At 43.7% G+C, this 15530-nt stretch overlaps 1 protein-coding gene across 3 annotated transcripts in view; it reads right to left on the minus strand.

The window, feature by feature from the left end:
* The window catches only part of CASP8AP2 (caspase 8 associated protein 2), a 28929-nt gene extending 13797 nt beyond the window's left edge, over nucleotides 1-15132 (minus strand). For 2 of the 3 annotated variants that reach the window (XM_058660813.1, XM_058660801.1), the window contains exons 1-6: nucleotides 14775-15132; nucleotides 9755-9837; nucleotides 8757-8825; nucleotides 8040-8140; nucleotides 7435-7509; nucleotides 5304-5419 (exon numbers count right to left, since the gene is read on the minus strand). In XM_058660813.1, coding sequence (XP_058516796.1) covers nucleotides 5304-5419; nucleotides 7435-7509; nucleotides 8040-8140; nucleotides 8757-8825; nucleotides 9755-9809 — 416 coding nt within the window. In that variant the 5' untranslated portion in view covers nucleotides 9810-9837; nucleotides 14775-15132. The remainder of the gene's footprint in view (nucleotides 1-5303; nucleotides 5420-7434; nucleotides 7510-8039; nucleotides 8141-8756; nucleotides 8826-9754; nucleotides 9838-14774) is intronic. The other variant, XM_058660807.1, reaches the window with a different exon arrangement.
* Between the last annotated feature and the right edge of the window lie 398 nt (nucleotides 15133-15530).

The raw sequence follows: 15530 nt of genomic DNA on the forward strand, positions 1-15530 counted from the left end.
CCTTGAATGCCCCGGGATCCCATATGGGAACCGGTTCTAATCCCAGTAGCTCCACTTCCCATCCAGCTCCCTGCTTGTGGCCTGGGAAAGCAGTCGAGGACAGCCCAAAGCTTTGGGACCCTGCACTCGTGTGGGAGACCTGGAAGCAGTTCCTGGCTCCTGGCTTTGGATCGGCATAGCATCGGCCTGTTGCGGTCACTTGGGGAGTGAATCATTGCACGGAAGATCTTTCTCACTGTCTCTCCTCCTCTCTGTATATCTGACTTTGTAATAAAAAAAAAAAAGAGATCTTAATATAAAAAAAAGATAGTACATACTAAACAAAATTGAAATTTAGTATTCTCTGTGTCTAGAATGGCATGGAATCCCTGACTTTGCTAAAAAAAAAAAAAAAAAAAGGAAAAAGCATTGAGTGTTAAGGTTTTACTTCTGTGTTTAGAAAAGCTGGTACTTGGGCATGTTTCGTTTTGTTTTGTTTTAATCATTAAAGGTAGAAGGGCACAGTGATCTTGCACCTGCTGGTTCACTCCTTGGATGCCTACTACAGTTAGGCTAGCCAGAAGCCTAAAACTGATTCTATCTCCCACAGGGGTGGCAGGAACCTAAGCAGTTGCAACACCATCTGCTGCCTCCTAGGGGCACACATTATTGAGAAACTGCAAAAAATGGGGAGCCAAGTTTGGAACCTAGTGACATATGATTTGTGTGTCCCAAGTAGAGACAACTACTCCATCAAATGCCTGCCCCAAATTGGTCTTACAGCAATAAAATATATATGGTTCACATTGACTTTGTGCAAAAGTTCATTTTCCTGACCTTACATAATCTCCTTGAATTTTCACATACTCATATTTCTAACCTATTAAAACCCACAATTTAAAAACAGAAGCAGGGTGGTAGAATAGTGGTATCAAAAAGAGGCAGCCATCCAGCATTCTGGTGTAGTGGCTTAAGCTGCCTCTTGGAGAGATGGCATCCCATAAGGGTGTTGGTTTGAGACAAGCTGCTCCACTTCCTACCTTACACCTTGCTAATGTGCTGGAGAAAGTAGCTGAATACTGCCGATGTGCTTTGGTGCCAGCATCCACATGGGAGAAACAGAAGAAACTCCTGGCATTGACCTGGTCTAGCCTTGGCTGTTGAGGCATCTGGGGAGTGAACCAGTAGTTTGGAACACTCTGTTTCCTGTCTCGCCCTTTATTTCTGTAATTCTACCTTTAAAATCGGTAAAATAAATCTTAAAAAAAAAAAAAAAAAAAAGAATCAGGAGCCATATAACACAAGGATGTAACCTGAGCGAGGTTCATGTACTAGCTACTCTACTCTGATCCACCTCCCAGCTTATGTGACTGGGAAAGCAGCAACGAATGGTCCAAGTGTGTGAGTCCCTGCCACTGATATGAGATCCAAAGTCCCAGGCTCCTGACTTTGGCCTGGCCTAGCCCAGTCCTGGCCACTGAAGTAATTACAGAGTGAAGCAGCAGATGGAAGAGCATCGTCTTTCCCTCCCTCAGTGTAACTCTTTCTTTCTTCCTTTCTTTCTTTCTCTAAGATTTTTTTTTAAAATTGGAAATGCAGATCAGATTTACAGAGATAAGGAGAAATGTCTTCCATTCACTGGTTCACTCCCTAAGCAGCCGCAACAGCTGGAATTCAGCCAATCTGAAATCAGGAACTCCCTCCAGGTCTCCCACACCGGTGCAGCCATCCTCAACTGCTTTCTCAGGCCACAAGCAGAAAGCTCAATGGGACGTGAACCACCTAGGACACAAACTGGCACTCACATGGGATCCTGGCGTTTGCAAGGTGAGGATTTGGCTATGGAGCCATCATCATGGGCCCTGTAACTCTGCCTTTTGAGTCAATAAAACTTTAAAAGTATATTTCAAAATTCCTGTTCAATAGAGATTTCAACCAAATAACGAATAATAGCAATGCAATACTTGTTACAACTTACAAAAGTAATATATTTGACAAAATAATTTTGATAATGTATTACCATATCAATCTAATATGCAATTCACATCATTTATTCATTCAATTTATTGTATCTGTCATACAATCATGCTCCTCTCTGAGGACACTCAAATACTGAAAACCAATGCCAAATTATATATGCCATGGGTTATATTCATTAACCTTCCTTTACTTGCAATCTATCATGTGTCAAGCACTGTGCTAGATGTTTAGAAAAATGAAGATGACATGTAGACAGTCTATACTCCATGAAGGACACAGTTCAGTAGAAAAGATACTAATCAAGCATTTCATTTGTGATTTGAAATACTGCCAAGTATAAGAAGCTATAAAAGACAAATTTGACCTTGCCAAAGAAAACAGGGAAGTATTCCAATGAAAATCAAATTTTGAGTCAAGACTGTAGAATGAGCAGGTAGTGATTTAGCAGATGGAGAGGAGCAACAAAAGCTTGGAAATAGTCCTGAGACAGAGCTCATGGTACACTGAAGAAAAAGAAAGAAGGCCAGCGTTAGGACAAAGTTATGATAGTTAAGACAAAGTACTGAAGGTGGGCTTGAAAAATAATCTGGGCCTTAGAGGCCAAGATCTGATTTTTAAAAAACAATGAACTCATGGGTGTGTTTTAATTTTTAAAAAGGAGCATATGAAGTAGGCTTGTCCTCGAGTAAGAAGTTAGGACACTCACATCCCAGCAGAGTGCCCATATTGCAAACCCAGCTCTACCTCTAATTCCAGCCTACTGCTCACATCACACTGGAAGGCAACAGTGACAGCACAAGCACTTAGGTCCCTGACACCCACCTGGGAGATCTGGATTGAGTTCTCGTCTCCCAACTTCAGCCTGGTCCAGCCCCAGACATTGTGGGCATTTGAGGAATAAGCCAGCTTCTCAAATAGATAAACAAACAAAACAAGTTTTTAACTGGCTGACGGCAGAGGAAGACAGTAACTGATGATAGTGAGATATCTGGATTTTTTTGCTTTAGAACATGTCCTCTGGCTGTGACAAGAGACAAACTGGGACCCAGCATGATAGGCCAGTGGCTAAGTCCTTGCCTTGCACACCCAGAATACCACATGAGTATCAGTTCGTTCCCGGCAGCTCCACTTCCCATCCAGCTCCCTGCCTGTGCCCTGGGAAAGCAGTCGAGGACGGCCCAAAGCCTTGGGACCCTGCATCTGCATGTGGGAGACCCAGAAGAAGCTCCTGGCTCCTGGCCTTGGATCTGCTCAGCTCTGGCTGTTGCGGCTGCTTGGGGAGTGAACCAGTAGATGGAAGACCTTTCTCTCTGTTTCTCCTTTTCTCTGTATATCTGCCTTTCCAATAAAAATAAGATAATTAAAAAAAAAGAAATCAAAGGCTAGAGAGAACAAAACTAGATCAGGGCTATCAACACAAGGATCATTCTAATTCAGAGGAGAGTGGACGAGCAGTGATAATAGTGAAAATGATAAATCAGCAGATCAGAAGAGATCAAGCACAACAGGACATGACAACAAATTGGATATGAGAGATAATCTAAGAGGCATCCATGACAACTCCTACATAGGGTGACTGTTGCCAACAAATCTGGGTTATTATGACTAGCATAGCCCTCACTAAAAAAGTATCTTGGAGGAAAGAAAAAAAAAAAAAAGTATCCTGGTTGGGGTGATAAATTAAGTGGTCACCTTCCAAGTCTTCAGTTTGCATAAACTGACTAAAAGACGGGACGATCTATCAGGCTAGGGAAAAACAGAAGAGTTGTGACAATAAATTTATTTTTGAATAAGGTAGCTGTGAAAAACTTTTGAAGGGCCCGGCGGCGTGGCCTAGCTGCTAAAGTCCTCGCCTTGAAAGCCCCGGGGTCCCATATGGGCGCCAGTTCTAATCCCGGCAGCTCCACTTCCCATCCAGCTCCCTGCTTGTGGCCTGGGAAAGCAGTCGAGGACGGCCCAAAGCTTTGGGATCCTGCACACGCATGGGAGGCCTGGAAGAGGTTCCTGGTTCCCGGCATCGGATTGTCGCGTACCGGCCCGTTGCGGCTCACTTGGGGAGTGAAACATCAGATGGAAGATCTTCCTCTCTGTCTCTCCTCCTCTCTGTATATCCGGCTTTCCAATAATAATAAAAATCTTTTAAGAAAAAAAAAAAGAAAAACTTTTGAAGCCCTCAATATATAGAAATGAACTGGTTGGGCCCAGCGCAGTAGCCTAGTGGCTAAAGTCCTCGCCTGGCATCAGCTGGGATGCGTCAGTTCCGACCCAGCTCCCTGTATGTGGCCTGAGAGAGCAGCAGAGGACAGCCCAAAGCCTTGGAACCCTGCACCTGCATGTGGGAGACCCAGAAGAAGCTCCTGGCTCCTGGCTTCAAATCATCTCAGCTCTGGCTGTTGCAGCCACTTGGGCAGTGAATCAGTGGAAGATCTTTCTCTTCGTCTCTCATTCTCTCCATGAATCTGACTTTCCAATAAAATCAAATCTTTTAAAAAAAAAAAAAAAAAGGGAGGGGGACGAACTAATTAGCTATATATAAATACAGCTGGCTTAAAAAAAAAACCATCGGTATAGAAATTGAAGGACATAGGTTTAAGCTCTGAAGAACTTAAACTTGTAACTACAGGAGAATAAATCTCAAGTTTAGAAGAAAACCAAAAACCATTAAGAAGAGAAAGTGAATTGTGTCAAGCAGTGTTTAAGACGATAAATTGCACTGCACTAGGAGACAAACTATCTGATGGACTAAGTGGCAGTCGCTGTTGCCCAGAATGCCCACTGCCTTGGTAGATCAATGCAGCCAGAACTCAAACTGGATTTGAGTAAGCAGAAGAAATGGAAACAACAATAAGTTTAGAAAATCCTTTAGCGATTTGCCCATGGAGGAAAGGAAAAATAGGAACGTCTCTTAAGTAGAATACTACCCCCAAATAAAAAGGCAAAACTTATACAGAACTTCCGCTTAGCAGGAAAAGGACTGCACCACTGAGAGAGAGTATAAGGGGTATTTAGTAACAAGATGTGGGCACAGATGCCATCTTGATATTGTGATAATTTTGGGGGGATCTAGAAGAACTTACAATCACACCATCATCTCAGTGACAAAGGATACTACAGCAAGATCCTAGTGTCTTAGAAAGCTGAATATATTCAGAAAGACATGTAGCAATGTTCTATTAATAATCACATATCACTATCATAATAGATAAATATGATATTAGCCACTACTAACGTTAAAACCTAAATATTTAATGAAACACATGTGTCTCATCTTTCTACCAAGAGCTAAGAAATAGCTCAGGTACCAATACAGATGACTCTGACAGATCTACAACCCTCAGTCATACCTTTGGTGAAGATTACTTATTTCTTCATCCTTGCGGTTTATTTCCACCCTGGCAGTTTTGATAAGTGCTGAAATATTCTTCTTTAGAGATTGGTTTTCATTTTTCAAACTCAGGTTCTGAAATATCATAACATGTATTAATAAAGTACATTTCTTCAGGATTAACACTGCAACTTATGTTAGCTAACAATCAGTGAATGCTAACTGCATGACAGGCATCACAGATGTGCCTTATGTCATTCTAAAAAGAGCACTAAAGGGTTGGTGCCGTAGTGCAGCTAGTTAAGATGCCGCCACATGTGATGCAGGTAAGTCATTTGAGTGCCAATTTGAGTCCTGGCCCCTTCCCTTATTATTCAGCTCCTTATTGATGTGCATTTGGAAAGTAAACCTGTAGATGGAAAATCTCCCTAAATCTGCCTTTCAAATAAATCTGAAAAAAAAAAAAAAGGTGGGGGGGGAATCAGGGTACTGTAAGAAGTATAACTATTGGATCCAGCATGATGACTCAGTGGCTAAGGTCCTCACCTTGAACATGCCGGGATCCCTTATAGGTGCTGGTTTGTGTCCTGGCTGCTCCACTACCCATCCAGCTTGTGGCCTGGGAAAGCAGCAGAGGATGGCCCAAAGCCTAGGGACTCTGTCCCCATGTGGGAGACCCAGAAGAAGCTCCTGGATCCTTGCTTCAAATCAACTCAGCTCCAGCGACTGACCACTAAGAGAGTGAACCAGCAGATGGAAGATCTTTCTGCATCTCCTCTCTCTAATTCTGCCTTTCCAATAAAAATAAGTGAATATTTAAAAAAAGAAAAAGCACAATAATCCCCATTATTATAAAGTAGGGAAAGGTGAGTCTCAGCAATAACTGGCACTAGGAAAAGCACACCTAAAGTAAAATCAGGTAGAAGAAGTAATTACAATAGACACAATAAAAAGCAAGAAACTATGTTCTGCTTTAGTCATTATCTTGGACAGCTAAAAACAGTAACAATTTTATTTAACAACTTAGATTAAATCTGCAGTAATTAATTCTCAGAGAGCTGAGTTTCTTCAGAAAGGGAAATAAAAGGAAACAATCTTATCCTTGCTCACATCAAAGAACATAATAGTCCTCATTTTGAAATTTACTTGAAAGGCAGAGAAAACTAAATATCTTCTTCTGCTGGCTCTATTACCTAATGCCAGTGGCAGCTGGGACTGGGTCAGGCCAAAGCCAGGAGCCAGGAACTCATCTTCCTCACATGGGTGTCAGGAACCTGCATACCTGAGTCATTATCCCCTGCCTCCTACGGCTCATGCTAACACGATGGTGCATTTGAAACAAGGCAGGGAGCCAGGCGTGATAGCCTAGTGGCTCAAGTCATCGCCTTGCACGTGCTAGCATCCCATATGGGCGCCAGTTTTAACCCCAACAGCCCTGCTTCCCTTCCAGCTTCCTGCCTGTGGCCTGGGAAAGCAGTCAAGGACGACCCATGGCCTTGGGACCCTGCACACACATAGCAAACCCGGAAAAGGCTCCAAGCTCATGGCTTCGGATCAGCGCAGCTCCGGCTGTTGCGGTCACTTGGGGAGTGAATCAGTGGATAGAAGATCTTCCTTTCTGTATATCTGACTTTGCTCCTCCTCTCTTTATAACTGACTTTCCAATAAAAATAAATAAATCATAAAGAAAAAAAAAAATGGAAAGAAAGAAGGAAGCAAGGACCCGAACCCAGGCACTCCAATACAGGCATCACTACAGGCTGCTTTGCCAGGTCTGCCACATCAACCCTGATAATCTAAATTTCTCCAGGACACTCTGGAAAAATTACGAAAACATCATCATTCTACATTTGTTCCTCAAAACCATTCTTTCAAATCATCCATGAAAATCACTACACATATTCTACTATTAAATAATTAACTGGTTTAACACATCTTTTATGTCATTGCCATTTAACAAATCAAGAAATTTTCCCATATCAATATTAACTCATGGAATAATGCCATATTTTGCCACAGTTGAAAATTTACTTAATATTAAGACTTTCTGGTAAACTGCCAACACTTAACATTTAAATTTCTGTTCATAGTAATTTTTCTAAACATTTGCTTTTAAAAAGTTAACAAAGCAAAAATACAAACAATCCTACCTGTGTCTGTATTTCCTTAAATTTTTTCATTAGCTCTTTCATTTGCTGCTGACATTTTCCATATTCTACCTGCAACTACAAAGCACAAAGTATTACTTCAATGACATATCACATTTCAACATAGTTTCAAGTTTTGCAAATTAGTTCACTAAGAAAAGTCGAATCTCATTCCACTAAGAGGTTTTCAGTAAGATTACTGGTTTTTAAAGTTGGGCCTAGCAATACCATTTTTGTTTAGGTTTACACTCAGCCTCAACACATTATAATCTAAACAGGGTAGGAAGAAATTTGTCTCATTTAAGTCTCAGGACATTTTTTGAAACATACATAAAACTACAAATTTTAAAAAGTTACAATTTACATCCCATTGACTGCCTGTTACAGTTTTACACAAACACTTTAATTATGTTAAAAAGAATCAGCTAAGTTTAGACAAACACAGAAAAAAAACCAATCATTTAGAGCAGGCTTAAAGGCAGAAACTGACTTGTTATTTACTCCGTGTTTTAGTTCCTTAAGAGTGTTTATTCAGTAGTTAGCTACTGCCTACTCCTTAGGATCTAGAAACTACTGAACTGTCCTTAATAATTGTGGCAACCCATTACATCATTATATGTTGCCTCCTTTGCAGTTCCTTCTTCAGTCAGGATCTCTTCATATAAATCCAAGCAATTTCTAGATGGTACACCGGATTTGGAAGCACTGTCTGAAACAAACAGAAAACCCTCAGGTTGAAGTATGTTAGGATTCTGAAGTTGTGTCTACCTCACCTTCCTTCCCCGCCTCCATTTCATTCAAATCTACACTGAAATCGCACATGACAGCCATTACACCAGTTTACCTAAAATGGTCGTATCAACAAATTAAGTGTGAAGATCCTATTTGTTCAAAACTTTGAGGGATCTAATTATGAAAAAGGTATCAATTTAGGTACGTCCTTAAACTCCTTACTAATATTTGTAGTAATTACACCTAAAAATGTTGTAATTTCATATAATCTGTAACAGAACAAGTACAATATATGTACATATGCCAGACCTGGTTCTACTTCAATGGTACTAAATACTTATTTTGCACTAGATCTGTTATATCTGAGAACTAGATGAGAAACAAATTGTGTACAAATACGCTTTACTGAACAAGCAGAAAGATAATAATCACCTAAGTCTAATCATTTAAAAAATGTGCAGATAAAATATTTTTGTATTAAAATATTTTAAAATATTTAAGATGAAAGCTAAAAGTGTTATCAGAATTTAGTATCAACCAAATAAAAACACACTGACCAAACAAAAATGAAACTAGTTATCAACCTTACATACCAGAAGCAGCACTGTCCAACCCAGCATATATGTCCAGTGACCCTTCATCATTATTTTTAAGAGGAGAAGCTGCAGAAAAAGCAAAGGCTCATTAAAACTGACTTTATGCAATGAGGTTTTCCCATTCTTACTAGAAAGGACTTAAGTTTCATCTGCAGGAAAAAAAAAAGTTTTCTACGTATGTTTTTGCTGGTTCAAAGACTTACGACTTTATCACCTCAATTTCAGAGTTATAAAAAATCAACTTTTGGGGACCAGCACAACCAATCCTGACTACAACACCAGCATCCCATATGTTTGCCAGTTTGCATCCCAGCTGTTCCACTTCTGTTCTGGTTCCCTGCTAAAAGCCTGAAAAAGCAGCACAGGAAGGTTCAAATCCTTGGGTTCCTCCACCCATGTGGGAGACCTGGACCCCAGCTTCTGAACAGCCCAACTGCCGGAAAGTGACCCAGCAGATGGAATCTTAAAAAAAAAAAATACACACTTTCAGGGCCGTATGTTACATCACTGTCTGCAACACCAGCATCTGATAAAGTCACTGCTGGGCGTCTCAGCTGCTCCACTTCCAATCCAACTCCTTGACTCAAGTGCTTGCCCTGATTTTGTGACTTAAAGTGAATTTAGAAAGACACCTGGGCCCGGCAGCGCCGCCATGTGGCCTAGCGGCTAAAGTCCTCGCCTTGAACACACCAGGATCCCATATGGGTGCCGGTTCTAATCCCAGCAGCTCCACTTCCCATCCAGCTCCCTCCTTGTGGCCTAGGAAAGTAGTCAAGGATGGCCCAAAGTCTTGGGACCCTGCACCCATGTGGGAGACCCGGAAGAGTACTTGGCTCCTGCCTTTGGATCAGCACAGCACCTGCCATTGCAGCTCTCTTGGGGTGTGAATCATCGGACGGAAGATCTTCCTCTCTCTCTCCTCCTCTCTGTATATCTGACTTTGTAGTAAAAATAAAATAAATCTTAAAAAAAAGACATCTGAAAGCAGCACTTACCAGAAAAGACATCAAATAAACTGGTTCCATCACCATTGTCATCATCTGCTGCCATGATTCTATTTCCTTTTGAAAGTCGCCATCTAAGGTGTTAAATATAAAATGTCCCACTATTAAAATCAACCTCACTATTCAGGGAATAAACCTAGACTTAAGTTAAAAAGCAACTTTTCAGAGTCCAGAGTGCTAACCATTACACCATGGAACCGCCACACACACACAAAAAAAAGCAACTTTTCAAATTCAGACACACTAATGTATTCACTCTGTACTATCCTTAAAAGAAAAATTAAGATATCACAAGAAGTCTAGTATTTTCTCAGAAAAGTCAAAATTACACAATAAAATTTAAAAGTTAAAATGGTTAAGGAAATGATGCTACTGTTATAAGAGAAAATGAAATAAAGATTAACTTTAGCAATAAAATCAGAATCAACACTATTAACACCAAATGATAGAGTAATTTTTTTTTAAGATTTATTTATTTTTATTACAAAGTCAGATATACAGAGAGGAGGAGAGAGAGAGAGAGGAAGATCTTCAGTCCGATGATTCACTCCCCAAGTGACTGCAACGGCCAGTGCTGTACCGATCCGAAGCCAGGAGCCTGGAACTTCCTCCTCTGAGTCTCCCACACAGGTGCAGGGTCCCAAGACTTTGGGCCGTCCTTGACTGCTTTCCCAGGCCACAAGCAGGGAGCTGGATGGGAAGTGGAGCTGCCAGGATTAGCACCAGCGCCCATATGAGATCCCGGTGCGTTCAAAGCGAGGACTTTAGCCGCTAGGCCACGCTGCCGGGCCCAAATAATAGAGTAATTTTTTTTTTTTTACTTAAAAAGTCAGAATTACAGAGAGGGAGAGATTCAGATCTTCTGTCTTCTTGTTAACTCCCCAAATGACTGCAGCAGAAAGAGCTGGGCTGGTCCAAAGTAGATTCCAGGAGTTTCTTCCAGGTCTCCCATGTGGGTGTATGAGTCAGACTGAACAAGTCTGTGGTACATGCTGGCATGAATGGGAACCAGGGTAGGGGGAGGTCTGGTGGTGGTTATGGAGAGTCTCCCCAACTAGGCTGCAGCTCCCACTGGTTTGCTTGAGGGCTGAGTATGAAGTGGGAAGGATCGGGCTGGACTACAACACCCATCGGTTCACGTGGAAGACAGGGATGGAAACAGAACTGACCCAGCAATTGCAACCACCAACATGTGCATAAGCTGACTGGAGAAACAGACTGTGCCAGACCCTGAACTGCCGTGCACACACAAGAATCACGTCTGGGATAACCTCAGACAAAGTTTCTTTGGAGATCCCTCCAACTGAACTGCTGATCTCAGAACCCCAACCATGAAGGGACTATGTCAGCCAGTAGATTTTGAATAGATTTCATTGCAATTGGAATGGTGAGACTGGCAGCAATTCAGAACTGTTGAACTATCAAAACTGCTTGAGCAGGACCCTCGGAGCATGCCTCACAGAGGGAACCTGGGATGGGTGGGAGGCTGGATGGAGCTTCTCCCTTTGTTTCTCCCCTGACTCCAGATACAGGGAGAAAAAATAATGCTATTATTGTGGAAACAATGGTCTTACCCACTTTCCTGTAGCCCTTGACTCTTTGTACCCTAATTAACTAAGTAAAATTATACAAAAATAAATAAATAAAATAACAAAAATAAAGAAAATTTAAAAATCTAAATAAAAAAAAAAAAAAGAACTGGCACACATATGGGATCCCGGCACGTTCAAGGCAAGAACTTTAGCTGCTAAGCCACGCCGCCGGGTCCTAGTATCTTCTTTTTTTTTTTTTTTAAAGATTTATTCATTTTATTACAGCTAGATATACACAGAGGAGGAGAGACAGAGAGGAAGATCTTCTGTCCAATGATTCACTCCCCAAGTGAGCCACAACGGGCCGATGCGCGCTGATCCGAAGCCGGGAACCTGGAACCTCCTCTGGGTCTCCCACGTGGGTGCAGGGTCCCAATGCATTGGGCCGTCCTCAACTGCCTTCCCAGGCCACAAGCAGGGAGCTGGATGGGAAGTGGAGCTGCCGGGATTAGAACCGGCGCCCATATGGGATCCCGGGGCGTTCAAGGCGAGGACTTTAGCCGCTAGGCCACACCTCCGGGCCCTAGTATCTTCTTTTTTAAACACAGAATGACAATGAGGGGAAGAAACAGAGATGCAGGAAGAGAAAGGAAAAGACAGAACATCTATCTTCCATCTACTGGTTTACTATCCAACTTGCCACATCAGTCAGAGCTGGTCCAGGCAGAAGCTGTTAGCCCAAAACTCTAGCCAGGGCCCCTATGTGGGTGGCAAGGGTCCCAGCAGTTGGGCTATCTTGGCACTGCTTTCCCAGGCACACTAGGAGGAAGCTGGATTGGAAGCAGAGCAGCCAGAGCTTGAATCAGCACTCCAACATGAGATGACAGCATTGCAAGTAGTGACCTAACCCCTGCACCATGTTAGCCCTGCATGATCTTTTTATTTACTTGAAAGTCACAGTTATAGGCATACACAGAGACCTCCCATCTGCTGGTTCACTTCCCAAATGACCACACAGCCAAGAATGGGCCAAGCTGAACAGGATCCCTTCTCCAGATCTTCCATGTGGGTAGCAGGGACCCAATTGCTTAGAAGTCACCTCCTGCCTCCCAGCAGGTGCGTTTGCATGAAGCAGAGCCAAGATGCAACCCAAACAATCCTTGATGGGATACAGGAATACCAAGTGTTGGCTCAACTTCTATATCAGATGCCTTGCCCTACAAATGGTTAAGTCCTTTTTCGTATCAGTTTCCTTTTCCCTAATTACTTCTCTCCAGTTCATATTACATTTTGTGGAATTCCTAGACAAACACCTATTTCTTCCACCGAATTGACTGTAGGCTCTATAAGGGCAAGGTTAGTAATAAAAGAATATCTGCTGATTTAATGAAATTCCCAATCTGTTAAAAACACAATTCTGGGGGGGGCCTGACGCAATGGCCTAGCAGCTAAACTCGTCGCCTTGAATGCGTCCATATAGGCACCGGTTCTAATTTCGGCAGCTCCACTTCCCAGTCAGCTCCCTGCTTATGGCCTGGGAAAGCAGTTGAGGATGGTCCAAAGCCTTGGAATCCTGCACCTGAGTGGGAGACCCAGAGGAGACTCCTGGCTTCGGATCGGAACAGCACTACTGTTGCAGTCACTTGGGGAGTAACTATTTGGAGGGGAGGTCTTCCTCTGTCTCTTCACCTCTCTGTATATATATCTGATTTTGCAATAAAAGTAAATAAATCTTAAAAAAAAAAAAAAAAACTAAGACTGTAGCATATAAAAAAAAAACTAAAGTAAAAATTAAATCATTTTTTGGGCCTGATGTGATGGCTCAGCTGCTAAATCCTTACCTTGCAAGCACTGGGATCCCATATGAACGTTTGTGTCCAGCCTGCTCCACTTCCCATCCAACTCCCTGCTTGTGACCTGAGAAAGCAGCAAAGCCTTGGCACCCTGCATCTGTGTGGGGAGACCCCGGAAGAAGCTCCTGGCTTCAGATCAGCTCAGCTCCGCCGCTGAAGCCACTTTGGAGGATGAACTAGAAGATGGAAGATTTTTTTCTCCTCTTCTCTACATAATCTGATCTACCTTTCCAATAAAAATCAATAAGATTTTTAAAAAATATGCAATTTTTATAAAAGCATTTCAGAACTGGTACTTAATCAGCTTACACATAATATTGAAATACTGCATCAAGCCCATAAATATAAAAGTATATAAGTATTGTTAAAAGTTTTTAAGAAAATTTTGAATTAGTTAATTTCACTTGATCAGAAAGGCAGACAGATGGAGAGAGACCTTCCGTCAGCTGTTTCACTCCTAAATGCTAACAACAGCTAGGGTTGGGCCAGGCCAATGCCAGGAGCCCGGAACTCAATTAAGGTTTCCCGTACGCCCAGGGTGCACATCGGCAGGAAGTTGGACAGGGAAGTGGAGTAGAAGAGAGTGCAAACCAGGCATTCCAATACAGGTTACAGAGATCCCAAGATGTGTCAGCCACTATGCCACAGGCCCACCAAAGCTCTCTTTAAACAAATGTTTTCTAAGTATTATGAAAAAAAATAACTTGATGAAAAAAATCTATATATGGATATCAATGTTCTCTGCATCAAAATAAATTTTTCTTCCTTTTTTTTTTTTTTTTGCTTTTTGAGCAAGAACCCAGAAAATAACTAGAGGAACAAATAATAAAAGATACCATCTGCTACTTATGACATATGATTTACTTTAAGTCCGCCCCATAGTGCTATGAAGTGTATCTCATTCTCCCCAACCCCATTTTAGAGAAAAGGAAAATCTGTCAAGAAAACTGCCCAAAGTAAGCAACAGGGTTGCGATGAGGTCCTACATCTGTTTATAAAACCACAAGATCAAGAATATTCATTTAAACGTGTGTACAACAGGACATCTCTTATTGCGATATAGCAGGAATGCCAGGAGACCATATAGGGTGGGGACGGGAACAAGAGATAAGGGAAGTCTTGCCTAGAAGGGTCCAGTCTCCCTCTAATCAAGGGGCGCTGGGGCAGATGTGAGGACCCTGGGAGGCGCCACGCCTGGGCGCTGGAGCCGAGAAAACAGGACAGCCGTGGAGTGGAAGCGTCGCGAAGTCACAGCCACCCTGCTCCCTAAAAGCACACGGGCCGCTCACCCCTGAGCTGGGGCCTACTCTTTCCCGAGGAGAGTTGCAGATCCCGCTAAGGTTCAAGTCCAACAACTTCCCTGGGCACATCACTTTGGGAAACCACCGGCGTCCACGATCGCCGGGTCCTCAGGGAGACCTGCCTCCCGGGAGAACCTCCCCGGAAGAGCCCCAGTCCCGGCCAGGCTGGGGGAGGGGTGCGAGGAGAGGTCCTAAAGGCAACTAGTTCCCGCGTTCGCCCCCAGGCCCCGCCGGGAGCCCCTCCCGGGACCCCCCAGAGCGCCCGCGGCGCGAGTCCAGGGGCCGCAGCCGGGCGGCCGCGTTTCGGGGTACACCCGAAGCTAACCTGTGGCCCCCAGACGTCAGGCGCGGCCCTTCCCCCACCGATTCTGCAGCTCCAGGTGGGCTCTCTCCGACTTCTGATCTCCGGGACACGGCCTGCCTCCGTCCGGAATACCACCGCACCCGGAGTCCCTTTCCCAGCAGCTCCGCACCGACACAGTCCACACGACAACTTACCCGCCCCGCTCGGCCCAAGACAGCCCGGGTTTCTCTGTGGACACAGAGGGCTCTCTGACATCTCCACCAATAGCAACCCGCAAACAGGACGGGGAGGCGGGACTGAGTTCTGACCACCAATCAGAGCCGACGCAAAGCACGTTCCGGCGCACAGAACCAGTTCCCGCCTTTGGATGGAGGGGAAAAAAAATTCGGTTGGCGCCAAACTCCTGTAATCTTCAACGGGATTTAAAGGAAAGGGGCGGGGCGAGATGGGGCGTGGATGGCTGCGGGGCGGAGACCCGCCCGGAAGGGGCGGGACCTGAGCGGAGGTGGGGCGGGGTCTGTGCTGAGGCAGGGGCGGGGTCTGTGCGGGGGAAAGTGGTCTTGGAGAAGGCTGTGGCTTGTCCTAACTCTACTCCGTGGGTTCTGTTGAGTGTCTAGCGGGTACTGGGCTTATCCGAGGCACTGGCCTGTCCTAAGGTGCTTTCCGGAAGGACAGGCATGGGAACAGCGCCGGGTGTTGAGAGCTGCGAGAAAGCCTTGCTGGTGTAGTGGGGAGTGGCTGGACGCAGAACAATTTAGAAGGAGTCATCCTTGGATT

This window comes from Ochotona princeps, chromosome 1 (assembly GCF_030435755.1).
Source record: "Ochotona princeps isolate mOchPri1 chromosome 1, mOchPri1.hap1, whole genome shotgun sequence".
NCBI lineage: Eukaryota > Metazoa > Chordata > Mammalia > Lagomorpha > Ochotonidae > Ochotona > Ochotona princeps.